The following is a 17,729-nucleotide window of genomic DNA, read 5'->3' as shown; positions in this document are numbered from 1 at the left end:
TTCATGTATTGTTTTCTACGGGTGCTCCATTTACCACCATTTGAGATTGATTGTTATTGCACTGACTGGCTTACTTGAAGGTGATTTCTGTCCCTATTATAAACGTACCTACAGTTAAGATTGGACTAGAGAGAGGTTCTTCACCCTACTTCGACAACGCAGGCCATTATCGCGACTGACTTTGGAAATTTCCGATTTTAATGGACGAGTACAGAACGGACTTGTCTTTATGCAAACAGCAGCTGGATGAGGATAGGTTGAGTGATTCAAGAAAACTCTGAATTGTTTGTCTCTGGTGTTTCAAACTTCATTCAACACAAGTGACATCAAAGACGGTCAGTCTTTCTTGTTTAGTTTTATTTACTGTTGATATATTTTACAATAAGCCAATAAAAATGTGTTTTTTTTTTTAAGTCAACAGGTATCAGTTGCCTATGAAAAACATGAAAGAACATCCGTTCCTCACGGTCCGTAAAGCATTTTGGACTTTTTCACAAACGGAAAAGCCAAACGGCAACCTCCGGCCTGAAATTAGCGGTACATTTTCCGTTAAATTTCCGTACCATGCTTTACAAAGCACATGCTTTTATGGGAGGAATGGTACGGCAGGCGTCCGTAGCACCATTTCAGAGGGTAAACGAAACGCCGTAGCTTGCTCCGTATCAGACCCTAATTTTTTGCAGTGCACACTTTTTCTCCCTCACGGGCTCATAAATAAGCGTATGTATGAAAAAGGGTCATGCTTTTGAGAATCACAGAAAGGTTGATTTATCCCCAAGCTAAACAAAGGGCCAGTCTCGCTGATGTCTGACCTTTTTTCGGTGGAACAGGTTTGGCCCTTTTCCCGTCATACATTTGTGTATGGCCTTTTTTGGAATTACTTTTTGTATCGCCAGAAATTTGTCAGCAGATGTCTCACCCTTTGAATTTCAGTGACGGCGCAAGCATTGTACGAACGTCGTTTTTCTTCTTACTAAGGAGGTATCCCTTTGTATCTAACAATTAAAATACGAAAAAGATTCGCTACTGTAGGGGGAGAAATGTTGCGTCGTATCACGCCGCCGAATTCACAGTAATATAGCTCAAATTTGGCTGTACTCTAAATGTCTTACGAAGAAATTTCCCATAATACGAAGGAAATGGCGCAAGCATATTACGAAGGTGGTTTTTCTTCGTATTACGAAGGTTTTTCTTTGCATCTTACAATGAAGAAGCTTAAAAGATTCGTATTACGAAAAAATATTGCTTCGCATCATGCTTGCGCCGAATTCACTGTAACCTGCTAATAACATAGGTCAAATTTCATTGTAAGACATTAAGAGTATAGGGGTGAAGGGTGTGAAGGCGCGAAGGGGTGTGCCATGCAAACTCTTGCGTTTTCTGAGTTGTATCGCCACTTGCACGATCTATAACACAACACATCGACCCCACATAATATGTTCTTTTTCCTCGTTGATGTCCTTCCGACGATTGCACGCAACCACACCGGCACAGCGGCACAGGGACACACTTTACGCCACATCGGACGGATTCATCGACGACGCTGTCCGACGGTTCCGGGTGTCGGCATGCACGCCTCGATTCCTTTGCAAACCCGGTCAACATCAAAATTACCACTGCCAATAGCTATTGTCAGAGCGCTTGGGCAAGCACCTTTTGCTTATCACCATGGAAACTTTAATGAGTCAAAGAACTGGTTAAGGTGAGCAAGAACTTGCTGAGGTGGTACTTTGGCGGGTGATTGCAGTCGATTGCACTTAAATATTCTGCTTTGCTTTTTTCGTTCGTTTTAGGTACAGCGTGTTTTTCAACACTTTTATGTACATTTGCTCCTCGCTTGGGGAACTCCTTGATGCTCTCCAGATTTTACTCTATTGGGTACAGTATGGCTCACTTAGCTGGTTCATGATTGAGTTTATGGTTCGCAAAGTAATATTCGTCATCGCAGCATCTTCAATTTGCTTACCATGCATCGGAATTCGGTTCAGACACATGCTAGCGACCCTGCGGGTTGTAAACTTAACCTTCTCTGCGTCCAAGTTTCCGAAAAATGCTTTAACCTATTTAATAATTAACATTGTCTGGGAATTCTCGTGGGTTTCTGATGTTGTAACAGGCAAGCATTTATATGACATTGAGACAGCGATGAGGGGTTTGCAGGTAAGCGCAACATCGCATTCGCGTAAAATCTCGTATGGAAAAGTACGGCATAGGTTCGTGTTTACTTTGATGTTTTGGAATTTTGGTTATAAAATAGCGATAGAATGGAGACAATGCAGTGGGAAGGCGTACGTCTTGGGACTGCACTGTTAAAAATTGTTGTTTTAAAACAACAACACAATTACCAACTTCGACAACGCTGTTGTTTGTGAACAAGTTTGCTTGTTTTGAAACGACGAATTCGTTGCTAATTACTTTTATGACTCATGCTGTTTCAAAACAATATTTTGCTGCGTACAAACAACCCGGACAATTTAAGAAGTGGTTACCGCGGGGTAACCGGGGCTCTACTAGGTCTGTGACCTTATCGGCAATAAAAATTGATGCAAATAAGGCTGTCTACCGGTTTACAAACGTCTTGTGGACGAACGACGCAACTCGTTAGTAAACAACGAAAGTCATTTGAAAACAACTTTGATCATTAAGAAAATTAGCAACATATTTACTGTTAAATTACAACATAATTTTTAACAGTGTGGTTATCAAGAGCAAAGCGGTGAATTTCTAACCGAACTTGGTCACTCACCAAAATGATATCCAATTTCACCTGACTCATGCACTTGTTCAATAGAGCCTAAACGCTTATCGTGCAATCGTGTTAATTTTGTCAGAATGTCAGAGACATGTGTGAAATCCTGATCAAAATTCGCGCACCTCTGAAAGCTGAAATTCTGAAAATTAACATACTCTGACATTGATGGTTTGAGTTCTACAAAATGTCACGAAATGCTTTCAGAAGTGCCCGAATTTTGATCAGGTTTTCATAGACAGGTTTCCGACAAGTAATCCGATTTTGCCGGTACAAAGACCTTACAACGTGATGTCTTGTTCCTGGAATGAGATAGCAGAAATTTTAATGACATTGAAACGCGATTTCCTTGTAATTTCGAAACAACTAAATAATGTTGTTACACAAATGCCTTTCTTTTCTAAACGGTGTTTTTTCAATGTGCACATTCTTTGAAACCTGGAATTGCTTAAATTCTGTGCAAAAGTTACGATCAAAGAAAGTGCATAGTAGTGCATGCTGCAGTCACGCAGGCAAATTGAGAATGGATTGTTTTAGGGTGTGGTAAACTCGGCGGTGATGATGCTCTTTGTAAGCCTTACCCATGAGCTGTCTAATCGCTTTGCTGATGTGAACAGAAGGTTAATAACTCTCAAGAACCTGAAGCAGAGAGCAGTTGACGTCGCAATCCCACTCAGAGAGGCAAGTACGTGGCGTATTTAACCCCACCGAGATTCGAGCCTGCCCATACTAAATTACTTCGTACTTTTTCTGTGCATTGCTTTGCACAGAATTAAGCATGCGCGAGAAACGCACTAATTCGTACGCATCAACACTCTCATTCGAGGAACGTGACATCACGTTGAAGCGAACGTGACAAAATGTCGTTTGAATGTGAAAAAGCTGATTTTTGGCCAATTCACACCCAAACGAATGTGACACAATGCTCAAACGAACGTGACATTTTGTCACGTTCGTTTCAACGTGATGTCACGTTCCTGGAATGAGAGTGAACGCACAAATTCGTACATTTTAAAACGCATGCACAATTTTGTGCAAAGCTCATGCATGAAAAACAAACGCAGTTCTGTAGGGTGAATAAAGGTGTTAGGTAAGGATCAATCTCACTGTGACGCCAACATACCTAACGGTAAAAACGGTACCTGGTTTTCCCAGGAGCCCTATTGCAAAGACATAGGCGATTCCCAGGGGGTTCCTGGGAAAACCAGGAACCGTTTTTACCGTGCACGGCCCGAAACGACGCTGAGTAAAATGACTCGGGCAAGAGCTTCCTAACCTGGCATTCTTTGAACACAGGCTCAAGAAAAGCACCTCCATACGAAGGCTTTGTTGGAGCAGGTCTGCAAATGCTTTGGCGCTCCAGTATCATTAATCATGATGTATAATATTCTCCAGACAATGGAGTTACTCTACAGCATTGGTCCATACGTGTCAAAGGCAGTTTACAGAGAAGGTACCCCTACCGAAGTTTTAAACGATTATAAATATTTGGCGAAAATCTGCTTTCTTCTCGTCAGTCCACTTCTTCTCCTGCTCGACATCGAGCAGGTTGCGGAAAACGTAAGTTTTGAGAAGACACTGGCGGGAAACACATTAAAATCTAATGCGTAACGTCTGCTCAGGGGCGTAATTAGAGTCGACTGGGGGGGGGGATGCGTTACGGGTTGCATACCTTAAGGGGCAAACTTGTCAGTTTTATAGAGATGCATCAAACAGAACGGTAATTATTACCTCAACTACTCAGTACCCTATTGTTAAAGTTTCATACATTATATAAACAACGTCTACGCATCAATACCAAGAAACAATCCGCGTAAAAGCCGAAATTTTGGTCTCCGGGAACCAAAGGGGGAAGCCCCCCTCCTAATTACGCGCCTGCGTCTGCTTCCACTGTGAGAACACTGAGAAAACAAATGCGGAGGATTCCGCACAATCTGGTGCGGTGTAATTTTCTATCAATTTGACCGCACTAACTGATGCGGAGAAGATTGACTTCATTTACTCATGCGGAGTGTGCCAAATTGATGCGGTCTCAGTTTTGACCGCATTAGTTTAGGTGGATTTCAAGATCCCACGATATCTACAGCAGTGACAACTTCCCTTCCCAGTCCATCCTCAAAGCGGTTACGTTTACTTGGCCACCTCATTTACTTCTTAAACAATATTATTTGGGAAACCAGTACATACCTGTCATTCTGTCATGTAGATGTTTGTAACGCTGAGATGAGCGTAAAGTTAACAGCAATCAGCCTCATTAAAAAGCAGTAGTTTTTTTAAATAAAAACCAATGATTGAAACTGCATATTGTTAGCGATGAATTGTCACACAATTTGAAAACACAATTCAAAATTATTTTTATCTTTCAAGTCCTCGGCAATCTTCGGTGAGAACAGCACTGAGGTATCCAATGCTGTCCAGTCCAGGGCTAGGTTGAGGTTAAGTGACCGGGTTGCTTTGGCAGAAATATTTTCAATACTGCAATATAGAAGCATGTCAACACATGCGAAGCACTACAGTACAACTGTATTTTAGTAATATTCATAATGTTATTGTTGGGCATGTGAAGGTTGGCAACGCCGCCTGCCCCCACTCCCGGTCTATTCCCCCACCATCTCGGGTAGGCCTTGCTTGTACAGTAGTCAGTAGGATCGCAGAGCGGCAACCGGGTGGGCCATGTATTGCTCTTGACGGATTTCAATACAGTGACGTTTATTTAATACCTGCTGGTTATTTAACCCTACCCGCGCGATCTACTACATGGTGACAGCGAGTGCGTGATCCGAATCTGTGTCCAGGATTACAGTGAAGTGTTGTGTTGTGTTGTGAAGTGACTGGAACTCTCAGTGCGGCGCGCCGGCTCGGATTTCCAAGATGTCTACCCACAGCGACGACGACGTGTGGCGTCCGCCCGCGCGCCAGCCCTCCAACGGCCAGGACCAGGCCAACGGAGGACGCAACACGAACCAAAACTCCAGTGACCCTGCAGGGCCTCCTGGAGGATCCCGGTCACAGTCCACGCAGCCAACCTCCTCTGGCCCGGCAGGGGCCGGAGGGAATGCCACAGCGTCCAACGCCAACGCCCAGGCCCCGACGGGGTCCGGAGGGAATGCCACGGCGTCCGGCCCCAAGGACCCGTCTGGGAACGACGGAGGCAACCGGTACGACGACTACTACGACGACTATGACGACTACGAGCGCGCTCCGTACATAGTCCAGTCTCACATGCCCATGCCGGCGCCATTTTCCTTCAAGGCCGAAGATTGGGTCCGATGGCGCAACCGCTGGCAGCGGTACGCGTCCGGCAGTGGACTCATGGACCAGCCTGAGAAGAAAGTTGTGGACACGTTCATCTACGCGATGGGTGACAGAGCAGAGGACTTGATGCTCTCCTTCAAGATGGCCGAAGGCGAGGAGCGGCGCTACAAGCCAGTCTTGGAGCAGTTCAATCAACATTTCGGCGTGCGGAAGAACGTTGTGCTCGAGCGGCAACGTTTCCTGCGGCGCAAGCAGGAATCCGGTGAGAGTGTTGATGACTTTATTGCTGACTTGCACCGTCTGGCCGAGACGTGCGGGTTCAAGACCATGAAGGACGAGTTCATCAGGGATGCCTTGATCAACGGCATCAGGGACCGGCGGCTGTCGGATTCCCTAGCCCTGGACGGGGAAATGACTTTGACCAAGGCCGCAGCTCGCATTCGGCAGAAGGAGGAGCTGCAGCGCAACAAAGCCGAGCAGCCCGGCGGCAGCAGGGGCGGCGGCGGCGACGTGTCCTTCGTCCGCGCTGGCGGAGCTGGCAGGCAGCAACGGCGCGGCGAAAACAGCAACAACAACAAGAGCTCGGGCGGCGGCCGCGGCTCGGGTTCACATTCCCAGAAAGGGGGTGGAAAGTCGGCGCGTCGTAACTCTGGCAAAGAGTGCGGCAAGTGCGGTCGGACGCCGCAGCACGCCTTCTCCGAGTGCCCCGCCAAGGGCACGAAGTGCAGCAACTGCAACGCTACAGGGCACTGGAGCGTCAAGTGCGACAAGAAGAAGGTCCACAAGGTGGGCGAAGACGACACCGACGACGACGAGCTGTTCGTTGGTGCCACTGCACTGTGCGAAACAGTGCGGGTGGCCGGAGTGTTCTCTGTCGGCGGCGCCGGCAGGAGCAAGAAGCGGCCGCCCTGGATGACCAAGGTCAGCGTCGCGGGCCGCGAGCTGACCCTGCAGGTCGACAGTGGCGCGGACGTGACCGTCCTCGGCCAGAAGACGTTCGAGGAGGCCTTCCGCGGCGTCAAGCTGGAGTCCACGGCCAACCGTCTGCGAGGCCCGGACCGCCGGCGGCTGTCGGTGCTGGGCGTCATGGCCGCCCCCGTCGAGTGGCGGGGCAGGAGCGCCACCACAGACGTCTACGTCATCAAGGAGGACGCGGTCAACCTTCTCGGCCGGCCCGCCATCGAGGACCTGAGGATGCTCCGCTGGGACCCCGACGCCGTCGTGGGTGCCGCAGTCCAGGACGACCCGGGGCCGTCGCCGACCGGCGACGACTGGGTGTCCGAGTTCCCCGAGGTCTTTAAGGGGCTCGGCTGCATCAACGAGAAGCGGCCCTACTCCGTCGTGCTCCAGAAGGACGCGGCACCGCACGCAGTGACGGCGCCCCGCCGGGTGTCGGTCCAGCTGCGTGATGACGTCAAGGCCGAGCTGCAGCGCATGGTCGACATGGGCGTCATCTCCCCGGTCGACGAGGCCACGGAGTGGTGCGCCCCGATGGTCGTGGTCCCCAAGGCCAACGGCAGCGTGCGGATTTGTGTGGACTACACCGAGTTGAACCGTAGCGTTCGGCGCGAGCGCTACATGATGCCTGCCGTGGACGAGTTGCTCGCGTTGCTGGGCAACGCCAAGTGGTTCACGAAGTTGGACGCGAACCATGGGTACTACCAGTTGGTGCTCACCGAGGCGTCCAAGAAGCTGACGACGTTCATCACACCGTTCGGGCGTTTCTGCTACAACAGGCTCCCGATGGGCCTGACCTCGGCCGGGGAGCACTTCCAGAAGAGAATCAGCGAAGTGCTGGCGGGGCTCGACGGCGTGATTCACCTGGCTGACGACATCCTCGTGCACGGGGACCAGCGGGGCCAGCACGACGTGCGACTCCGCGCTGTGTTCGTCAGGCTGAAGGACCAGCGCGTCACCCTCAACCGCAAGAAGTGCGAGTTCGCCACGCAGCGGACGCGCTTCTTGGGCTACATCATCGACGCCGGGCTGGGCATCCTGCCTGACCCTGCCAAGGTGGAGGCCATCGTGGGCATGCCGCGGCCTGCCTGCGCGGGAGACGTGAACCGTTTCCTGGGCATGGTCAACTACCAGTTGAAGTTCCTGGAGCACCTCTCCACGATGACGCAGCCCCTGCGGGACTTGCGCCGGGAGGACGTCGAGTTCGTCTGGCTGGACGTGCACGACAAGGCTTTCCAGGCCATCAAGGACAAGCTGGTGTCCGCTCCGGCCCTAGCGTTCTTCGACCCGAAGAAGCGCTCCAGGGTCTCCGCCGACGCTTCGAGTTTCGGGCTCGGGGCGGTGCTCGAGCAGCTGCACGAGTCCTGGGAGTACAACGGCGCCGTGCTGCGTGACATCTGGCGCGCGGTGTACTACGCGTCGCGGACTCTCACTGACACGGAGTCCCGCTACGCCCAAATTGAGAAGGAGGCGCTCGCGCTTACCTGGGCTTGCGAGAAGCTGGAGATCTTCATCATCGGCGACTCGGACTTGGTGCTCCGCACCGACCACAAGCCCCTTCTCTCTCTGCTCGGCCAGAAGCCGCTGAGCGAGCTCACCCCCAGGCTGCAGCGACTGCGCATGCGGCTGATGAGGTTCACCTTCACCATCGAGCACGTGTCGGGCAAGGCCTTCATGGTCCCCGACACCCTCTCCAGAGCGCCCTTGCCGACGGCGGCGCCCGCCGGCGACGGGGACTTGTTGGCGGACAACGACGTCGAGCTCTACGCCAGGGCGGTCCTGGCAGACATCCCGCTGTCCGACCCGGTGCTGCTGGCGGTCCGCGAGGCCCAGCAGAGCGACCCCCTGACCCAGACGGTGCTGCAGCATGTCCGGGACGGGTGGCCCCACTCCAGGGACAAGGACGTCTCCGGAGAGCTGGCGCCGTTCTTCCGAGAGCGCGCCAGCCTCACCACCATCGACGGGCTGTTGGTGTGCGGGGCGCGGGTCTACGTGCCGCGCGCCATGCGGGCTGACGTGCTCGTCAAGCTCCACCATGGCCACCTCGGGGAAACCAAGTGCTTGGCGCGTGCACGCGCTACAGTGTGGTGGCCAGGTATCTCAGACGCGGTGCGTCAAACTTGTGCCCAGTGTGACATTTGCTTGCAGCATCGGCCCCAGCCCGTGGAGCCGCTGATGCTGTCCAAGCTGCCCTGCCGGCCATGGCAGCGCCTCGCTGCCGACCTGTGCCAAAGGGGCGCGGACCACTACCTGGTGATCGTGGACTACTACTCCCGGTACCCGGAGGTCGCCAAGCTGGGCTCCCTCGGGACGACGGGGGTCGTCAACAAGATGCGCGACGTCTTCGCCCGCCACGGCGTTCCAGAGGAGCTGCGGGCCGACAATGGTCCTCAGTTCGCGAGCGCGGAGTTCAAGGCCTACGCCACCGAGGAGGGGTTCAAGGTAACTTTGATGAGCCCCCACCACTCCCAGTCCAACGGCCAGGCCGAGGCGGCCGTCAAGGTGGTGAAGAGCATCATCAAGAAGGACTCGGACCCGTATCGTGGGCTCCTGGCCTACCGCACGGCGCCCCTGGAGTCCGGCTACAGCCCAGCTGAGCTCTTGATGAACCGGCGGCTGCGCACTGCTCTCCCCATCCTGGGCGAGAACTTGCGGCCCTCCGGCGTGGACTCCGAGCGCCACCGGGCAGCTGTGGTCAAGAGGAAGGAGAGGGCGAAGGCGGACTTTGACCGGAGGCACCGCGTCAAGGAGCTGCGCCCCCTCCAGTCTGGCGAACTCGTCTGGGTCCGCGACATGAAGGCCCCGGGCGTGGTCGTCAAGAGGCGCAGCGAGCCCCGGTCCTACGACGTGGAGTGCGAGGGCCACGGCCTGCTGCGGCGCAACCGGGCGTTCATACAGCCCCTCTCGCGGTGTGCGGCCGACCCGGACGACGACATCCCCTGCGAGCCCAAGGAGCAGGACGACGGGCCGCCCCCGCCGCCCCCGCAGCGGGAGCAGCCGCCTGTCGTCCCGCCATCCCCGGAGCGCCCCCGCGTTGAGGCCTCGCCTCCGCCGGGCCACCGGGACGGGCGCACGGCGACGCCGCGTGCTGCAACTCCACCTGCTGCGACCCCACCCAGGTCGCCGCCCCAGGTGCAGCAGCGCTCGCCCTTGCGCGCCCCCCAGGACCCTCCCCGCGAGACTTTCGAGCCGCGGCGAAGCGGTCGCGCCACCACCAAACCCCGGCGCCTTATTGAAGAGTGCTAAGTGTGTGTGTTAAGTGGTGTGCATAGTGCCAAGATAGTGTTAAGTGTTGTGCAGTGATGCGCACTAAGCAGTGCTGTAGTTTAAGTTTGTGTTCAGCCCTTTGAGTGCATTTGCATTTGCATCCATGTTTAAGTGCGAGTTGTTAGTTAGTAAAATACTGTACATCAAGATGAATCTTTCTTTAGAGCTGAATCGCTCTCCGATGTACCTAAACTTGCTGTTGTAATGTCTAACGTATTGTTGTTTTCTCTGCTCCCCGGATTTGCCAAGTGTTGTAAGTTAGGAAGCTAATCTTTTAGTTTTTCTATGTAACTTGGTTTAGCTCTCTTTTTTAAAGGAGGGAGGATGTTGGGCATGTGAAGGTTGGCAACGCCGCCTGCCCCCACTCCCGGTCTATTCCCCCACCATCTCGGGTAGGCCTTGCTTGTACAGTAGTCAGTAGGATCGCAGAGCGGCAACCGGGTGGGCCATGTATTGCTCTTGACGGATTTCAATACAGTGACGTTTATTTAATACCTGCTGGTTATTTAACCCTACCCGCGCGATCTACTACAGTTATGCTTTGAAACATCCACAACTATTGAAAATTCGTTTTTTTCACACAAAGAAAGTTCAAGACACACACTTTCATAGTGAACAACAAAACAAACCTAACAACAAGAAGATGGTAGGGCCAACCTAAGATCTTGAGAGCCTGTTAGCGTTAAAGTAAAGCCAACTTTGGATGTATATTAGGGATTTTTAAGGGAATGGTATGTTTATTAAAGCTTAAAATTTGATGAACGACTCACACAAAAGAACAACTTTATAGTTTACTTTCTGACTCATATGATGTTATTTTCTTATGTTGGCACTCCTTTGTTTTTGTTTATCTTATTTATTTTGTTGTTGATTGTGTGTGACAGTGTCAGAGTATGATTTGAAAGATTATTCCTTTAAAAAAGTTCTTACAATGGTTTGGAATGACTCAGACCCTGAAATTATGAAATAACCTCAATCAAAGAAATGCTGTAGTGCGTCGTGTGCGTTGACTTGTTCAAATACAGCAGCACAGACAATTCTTCAGTCAAGCAGCCGGCGGGTTTAACCTTACCTGCATACAGCATAGCCTGGCTCATGGAAACTAGTAATGCTATCACCAAGAAGTTTGAGGCTAAAAATAATTTAAAGTGATGAATAACAATAGTTTGATACTGCATTTGGAACAATATCCAGTGTCAATCAACATTTTATACAGACAAAATTATTATTCCGTGGCTTGCTGTTTCAAACACAGGATATTTACTCATCGCAGCGTTACAAAAATTAACGTCAAAGGTATGTGTTGGTTAGTCAATGATAAGCATCAGAAGTAAATGAGAAGGCACAGTACATGCCATCCTTTTCTGGTTGTCCAGTAAGAGACGGAAAGTTGGTAGCAGCCGCTAGCTGTTTAGCTGTCATGAAATGTAGGACTCCGCATCAGTTCATGCGGTCAAAATGGAAACCGCATCAGGAAATGCGGTTAAATTTTACACTGCATGACTCCTGCGGTGAAATTGCATCAAAATCCTGGCTATTCAGGTGACCGCATCACTTCATGCGGTCACTTACTTTAACCGCATTTCAAATGCGGAATTCTCCGCATTTGTTTTTTCAGTGAAAAAGGTACGGTTTTGGCTGTTAATTTATAAGCGGCACTTGCCGTGCTTGGAAGTACGGAAGGGACCATAGTCGTGACGACGACCCCCCCCCCCCCCATTTGGTGTGCAGAACTGGTCGTGAACATGATTAACTTGCAAAATTTGAACCCTCTAGCTCCAACTGTTTTCAGAGACGGGGCGTGTCAAAATAACCAGATATTTTAGGATGAACTGAAGTTCTCGGTCGAATTCAGCTTTGACTACACTGCACGAAATGGAACAAAATGACCTTTTGTTCACTGGTATTTCTAATGTGATAAGTTTCATACAATTTGCTGCGATAAAAAGGCTAATGTGATTCCTTCAAATTATCGCATCTGTGGCAGCAATAAAAAATTATCGCATTAAAAATGCAATAAGTTACCCAGGTTTTGGCCAGTCTGGGCCCAGATTATCACAGTTTTGGTGTGATAAAATGATAACTACGCTAGTAATGCGCTAATGCAATAAAATAATTATTGCACTTATAATTCAATAACTTTTCCATAGCGCTACTAATGCAATAAAAATTTTATTGCTTTTTAAATTAGTTCATTATTACACTTCGAAAATCAGTGTTGGTATTTCCTATAGGAGAAATTCGTTGGTAGGTCTCAGGGGTATTATAGACGTGAAACGAGTGAAAACGATGACGGAATTTTCAAATGACGGAAAATTCCAAAGTGAAGTTTTTCGGCGTCAAACGGACTGTGCGACGGAGAATATCGTATCTATTAGTCACGGTGTCAAGCGTAGAGATACACGACCTTCCGCGAGCAATGACACCTCATGGCAGCTTTCCCAATTCATTGAGAAAGGAGGAATTGAGCGCATGAGCCCTCGTCCGCTTGAAAGCTCTGAGAACCCAAAGATCACTGTTATTCAACGAATGTGACATCACATTGAAACGAACGTGACAAAATTCACATTCTAACGAATGTGACGTCACATTTGTTGAATAACAGTGATATTATTATACTTAATGTTTTTGTGCAATTTTGAACGTGTAACTTGCACGATTTTGAGCAAACGTGAAATTCAAATAATTTTTTGCGAAAAAATGCATAATTTTATGCAAATTTGAGCAGTTGTATGCAAAGCGTACACAGGTTTAAAATCTGCATCATCGCGTACAAAATTGGACAAAAACATTTAGCGTGTAATCACAATTGAAAGCGTGAGATACCAAAATCACTCTACCAAAAATGTCCTGTCCGAGGGGGAAATCACTCTTAAAACCTGCGACCCGACTATTTATTACGCCTGAAAATATGGGGATTTAGCTAAAAACAGACCAAAAAACCTCTAAAGTATATCAAATTTTGAGAATTCGGCTATTACGCTACTATTACGCACACTATCACGCGTGTTATTACGGAGAGAGTGACCCGACTATTACGCGAGTGCTTTCCCCCTCGGTCCTGTCAATGCCGTTAATTTATTACCAGTTTTCACTGTAGGTCAATTCACAGCGTTTACTGTGATGTGCTCACGGGATTCACTGTGATCTTGTTCGCGGTGTTCACTGTGATCTGGTCCCCAGTAAACACTGTGAGTTTGACGCCGCTGAGCACCGAAGTACTGCAATTCAGGCTCCAGTTTACGGTGTTCACTGTGGCCAGATCACAGTGAACACTGTGACCGAGATCACAGTGAACGCCGTGAACTATTTCACAGCAAACGCCGTGAATTGCATAACAGCAAACATTGGTAATAAATTAACGGCGTTGACAGGACATTTTTGGCTGAGCGATAGCGAAGCCTGTTACTCCAGTGGGGTTGAAAAGTTTTTCATGTCTGTCTGTCTGTCTGTGTGTGTGTGTGTCTGTGTGTCCGCACTATTCCTCCCAAACGGCTCGGCCGATTCTGCTGAGATTTTGCAGGGTCATTGGGCATATCCTTGGCTCGCCACACACCAAAATTCAGCTTTCTGTCTCAATCCATTAGGTCATATTATCCAAAAAACACTTTAAAAACGGCAGGAAAAAGACAACTTTTTTGGAACTTTCAATTTTTTGTCAAGTTCAATGTCGTTTTAAATGTTTTGGAGGCTGCTGATGACGAAAATAGAACCCATTCAAACCTCCGACCGAAAGTTTAGCCCCATTAGTGTAGATTTTGATGACCAAATGCTCTTTTTGAGGGGATCACGCCCATTCCTACAGTCTGCCACGGAAGGCAGCCTGCCGAAGGCAGGTTAGCGACGCAGGCCAAGGTAGGTACGCCAGGCGTGGATTGTCGAAACTGGCGCAGCATCGCGAAGCCTGTTACGACAAGACACAGTCTGGCGTACACCTACCTTGTTTGTAGAGTGATCTCACGATTGTCTCGCACCTGGAACTGTGGCGCCTTGGTGCCAACCGCGAGCGATGAGGTTGACGCAGTGTCAAACAATTCTCACACTTCAATTAGCAGTGAATAAATCCAACAGTGACTGCTTATTTGCAGCCCACATCTCCGGCGGCGCCATGTTGAATTTTAGTTATTCTCTGTTAATTCTAAGGAATCGGGAGAGACAATAAGGCATTTTGACCAATCCCTGAAACCGGAAGTCAAAATACAAAAGTATGAATTGAATCGATTCTGCGCATACGCCAAAGTTGACTTTTCCTTTTTTTTATTCTTTTACTTCTGGTCTATAGAGTCATTAAAATACCCTATCACTGTCATTCATTTTGCGATAGCTTTACTACAAATTTTTGCGATGAAAGTAGCGATGTAGTAACTTTTATCACACGTTTTTCTGCGATAACTTTGTATTGCATTTTCTTCGTAGTCATTATCCCAAAAAAGTGATTTCTTATTGCAAAATTTAGCCATAAATTTTTTATTGCAGATTTTTAGTTGTCATCGTAGCAAAAAAATGTAATAAGTTTTTTATTGCAAAATATAGACAGTGGTTATCGCAGTGGTTATGGCACAATGCCTGTAAATATTCAAATGTATCAATTGTTCAGACAGGCTTTGTGAACAATGTTCATATTCCTTCTTTACATTACCCGAACCGTTGGGATAAAGCTCCTTCCCACTGAAAACTGTTTACATGTTTTGGAGAACCATATGACTTCACTGGTAACTAAAGCGTAACTTTATGCTTGAGTCAAGCATAAAGTTACGCTTGAAGACGTTACGCTTGAAATCAAGCATAGGCTAGAAATTCCCCCATGCATTTAGATAGGGGAAATCTTGGCGGATGAGCCAGTAACGCTTGATTTCAAGCGTAAACTGATTACGCTTGAAAACAGTGGGTACGCTTTAGTTTTACCAGTGTTTGCGTGGCTTCCCACTTCGAGGGGTCCTATTCAAAAGATCTTATCTGGGCGTTCCCCCCAAGACAATCTTATCTTAAACGCTGGCAAATTTCACTCATTTTGATCAATCAGAATAAATACAACGGTAAGCAAAACATATATCTAAATGCACTTTTGGTTTCGTTGATCTTCCGTCTTTAGATTTACTTGAACAAACTCACAAATTATATTGATATGTAGCTGTACCAAATGATCAAACTATGTGAAATTCACCTGCGTTTAAGATAAGATTGTCTTGGGGGAAACGCCCAGATAAGATCTTTTGAATAGGACCCCTCGACTTGTCGCCGATCTCCACACCCAGCCAGGACGTAATGGGCGTTGAAAAAGAAGCTCCATTGCTGCATCCATATACAAACCTAACTGTCTACTTGGTACAAACTTGCATGATTGCAAGTACACACTTACAGACGCATGCTTGGAGAAGTACACACTTACAAATTTAGTGGTCATCGGAGAGAACAACCTATTTTCAATGGTTTCCCCATGTGACTTACGCCCTTATGCCCAGCCCAACGGCCGCTGAAATTCATGCTTGGCAAGTACACATACTCATGCTTGGCGCCGTATAACTCCGCGTTTGCAGGTACGTACTCGTCAAGCATGCGTTTGTAAGTGCACTGAAAATCAAATAGTGATACATCTCACTCTCTGAGGGGGTAAGACATAACTGTCTCACCGAAAAAAACGAAAAAAAGGTTGTAAGCTTACACGAATGTATCACCGGAAAAATGGTCGTACACACATGTATCACCGAACAAAGAGTGATACTTCCCAGGAAAACAAGGGCCAATTTCGCACCTTTTTTTCGGTGATACATTTGTGTACGACCATTTTTTCGGTGGGATATTCGTGAACGACCTTTTTTTCGGTGACACATTCTGTATCGCCGAAAATTGGTGAGATGCCTCACCCTTTGAATTACAGTGTGTGTACTTAAGCATGCATTAGCAAGAGTGTGGGACATTTGGGAGGTTTGTAGAGTAGCGGCACACACAGACTTGGGTTGATTCTGACTTAGATCGTATCTTTTCAGGGGATGGCAACTGTGAAATTCATCCACTCAATTTTGAATGTCCAAGTTTCAAAACGAGAAAGAAACCTGGTAAGAACACCGGACCCCCTTCGACGTGACTTTTCCACATATCAATAGCCCCTTAGAAACGTGAGGATGGGACAAGGGCGGATGCAGCTGCATCGTGTCCTGGATCTACGTCAGTCACCTCGTACAGTGTGCAACGTTGCTATATAACTAGTGTGAATTTTGACAGAATTTCAGAAACCTGTCTGAAAACCTGATCAAAATTCGCGTACCTCCTGAAAGCTGAAAACGTATCCTGACATTCTGTAGAACTCAGGTCATCAATATCAGAGAAAGTTTTCAGAATCTCAGCGATCAGAGGTGCGCGAATTTTTATCAGGTTTCCAGACATGTTTCTGACACAGTGATAAAATTTACGCGAGTGTGCGTACTGGGATGTTTCAGCTGGAACTTTTTGCTGCTCAAGTTCATCAGGGGCCTGTCAAGGTATCTTTCGGACGCATACTGACATTGCGCCTTGGCTGTCTTATTGAGGTATGCACTACAAAGTCAAGACTTTCGTCAAAAATGTTTTGTTATGAACATTAAGAACTTTTTTCATTTTCCATTCAAATTTTGTGGACACCTTGAGGGATCCTATTCAAATGATATTATCTGGGCGTCACCTTCCAGAAAATCTTATCTTTAAAGCAGGTGAATTTCACTCAGTTTGATCATTTGGGACGAATACGAGAGCAAGCGGAAAATTTCTCTTCAGGCACTATTGGTTTCATTGATCTTTCATCTTCAGGTTTAAGGGGGCAATACACTGAAAACGGCCGAAAACTGACTTGTGCGATTGCTTCCATACGCGTAGTTGTACGTTGTTAACATTTCATGTGTCAAGACCTTACGAAAAGAAGCATTTTAAGGCCAGGGACAGGTGAAAAAATGAAGAAGTTTGGTGAAATTGAATGAAATGAGTTCTGGGTGGAAAATGGTCCTTTGGACCTTCCTCTTTCAGGATCTGTCGGGACTTCGACTATCCGGGACCTGGAAGTGCTTAAAATACATCTTTTCGCACACTCCTGCATTTACGACACTTTAGTAAAATTGTCCGTTTTGCCATCAAGGGGGGAGGGGGGGGGGGTTCTAGCGAAAATCTTGCCATTTTCAAAATGAACCCCACTGTCATAATTTGTTGGGAATATGAAATCATACTTCAAAGAGACTAAGATTTGATTTTCGAAGGCATATGCCAGGTCTTGAACCCAGTCGAATTGTCTTTTTTGGACTGTTTTGGCTTTATTTAGCCGTATCTTGAACAATCCTCTTGCGCATACTATTTTGACGTAAAAGGCTTATCTTCACATTTTGCACTTCTTCGATTCATTTTAAAAAGATTTCAGCATGCCTAGTTCAAAATTTCCATTATATTAGTAATCACATGCTTTTTTCATCTAAGAAGTCACTAAAACTTGTCTATTTTGTACATTGTTGATCAATTTAAGTGAAATGCATGCTTTAGA

At 47.9% G+C, this 17,729-nt stretch overlaps 1 protein-coding gene across 1 annotated transcript; it reads left to right on the top strand.

Moving 5' to 3' along the window:
• Positions 1 to 5,620: 5,620 nt before the first annotated feature.
• LOC117646566 lies at positions 5,621 to 11,380 on the top strand. Its single transcript, XM_034387607.1, has 3 exons — positions 5,621 to 6,523; positions 6,623 to 9,964; positions 11,222 to 11,380. Exons 1-3 carry the CDS (start codon positions 5,621 to 5,623, stop codon positions 11,378 to 11,380), a joined length of 4,404 nt encoding a protein of 1,467 aa, XP_034243498.1.
• The last annotated feature ends 6,349 nt before the right edge of the window (positions 11,381 to 17,729 follow it).

Source organism: Thrips palmi, unplaced genomic scaffold (genome assembly GCF_012932325.1).
Source record: "Thrips palmi isolate BJ-2018 unplaced genomic scaffold, TpBJ-2018v1 HiC_scaffold_19, whole genome shotgun sequence".
Classification (NCBI taxonomy): Eukaryota; Metazoa; Arthropoda; class Insecta; order Thysanoptera; family Thripidae; genus Thrips; species Thrips palmi.
Note: the sequence above shows the minus strand (reverse complement) of the source record. Positions and strands in the feature narration are given on the sequence as shown.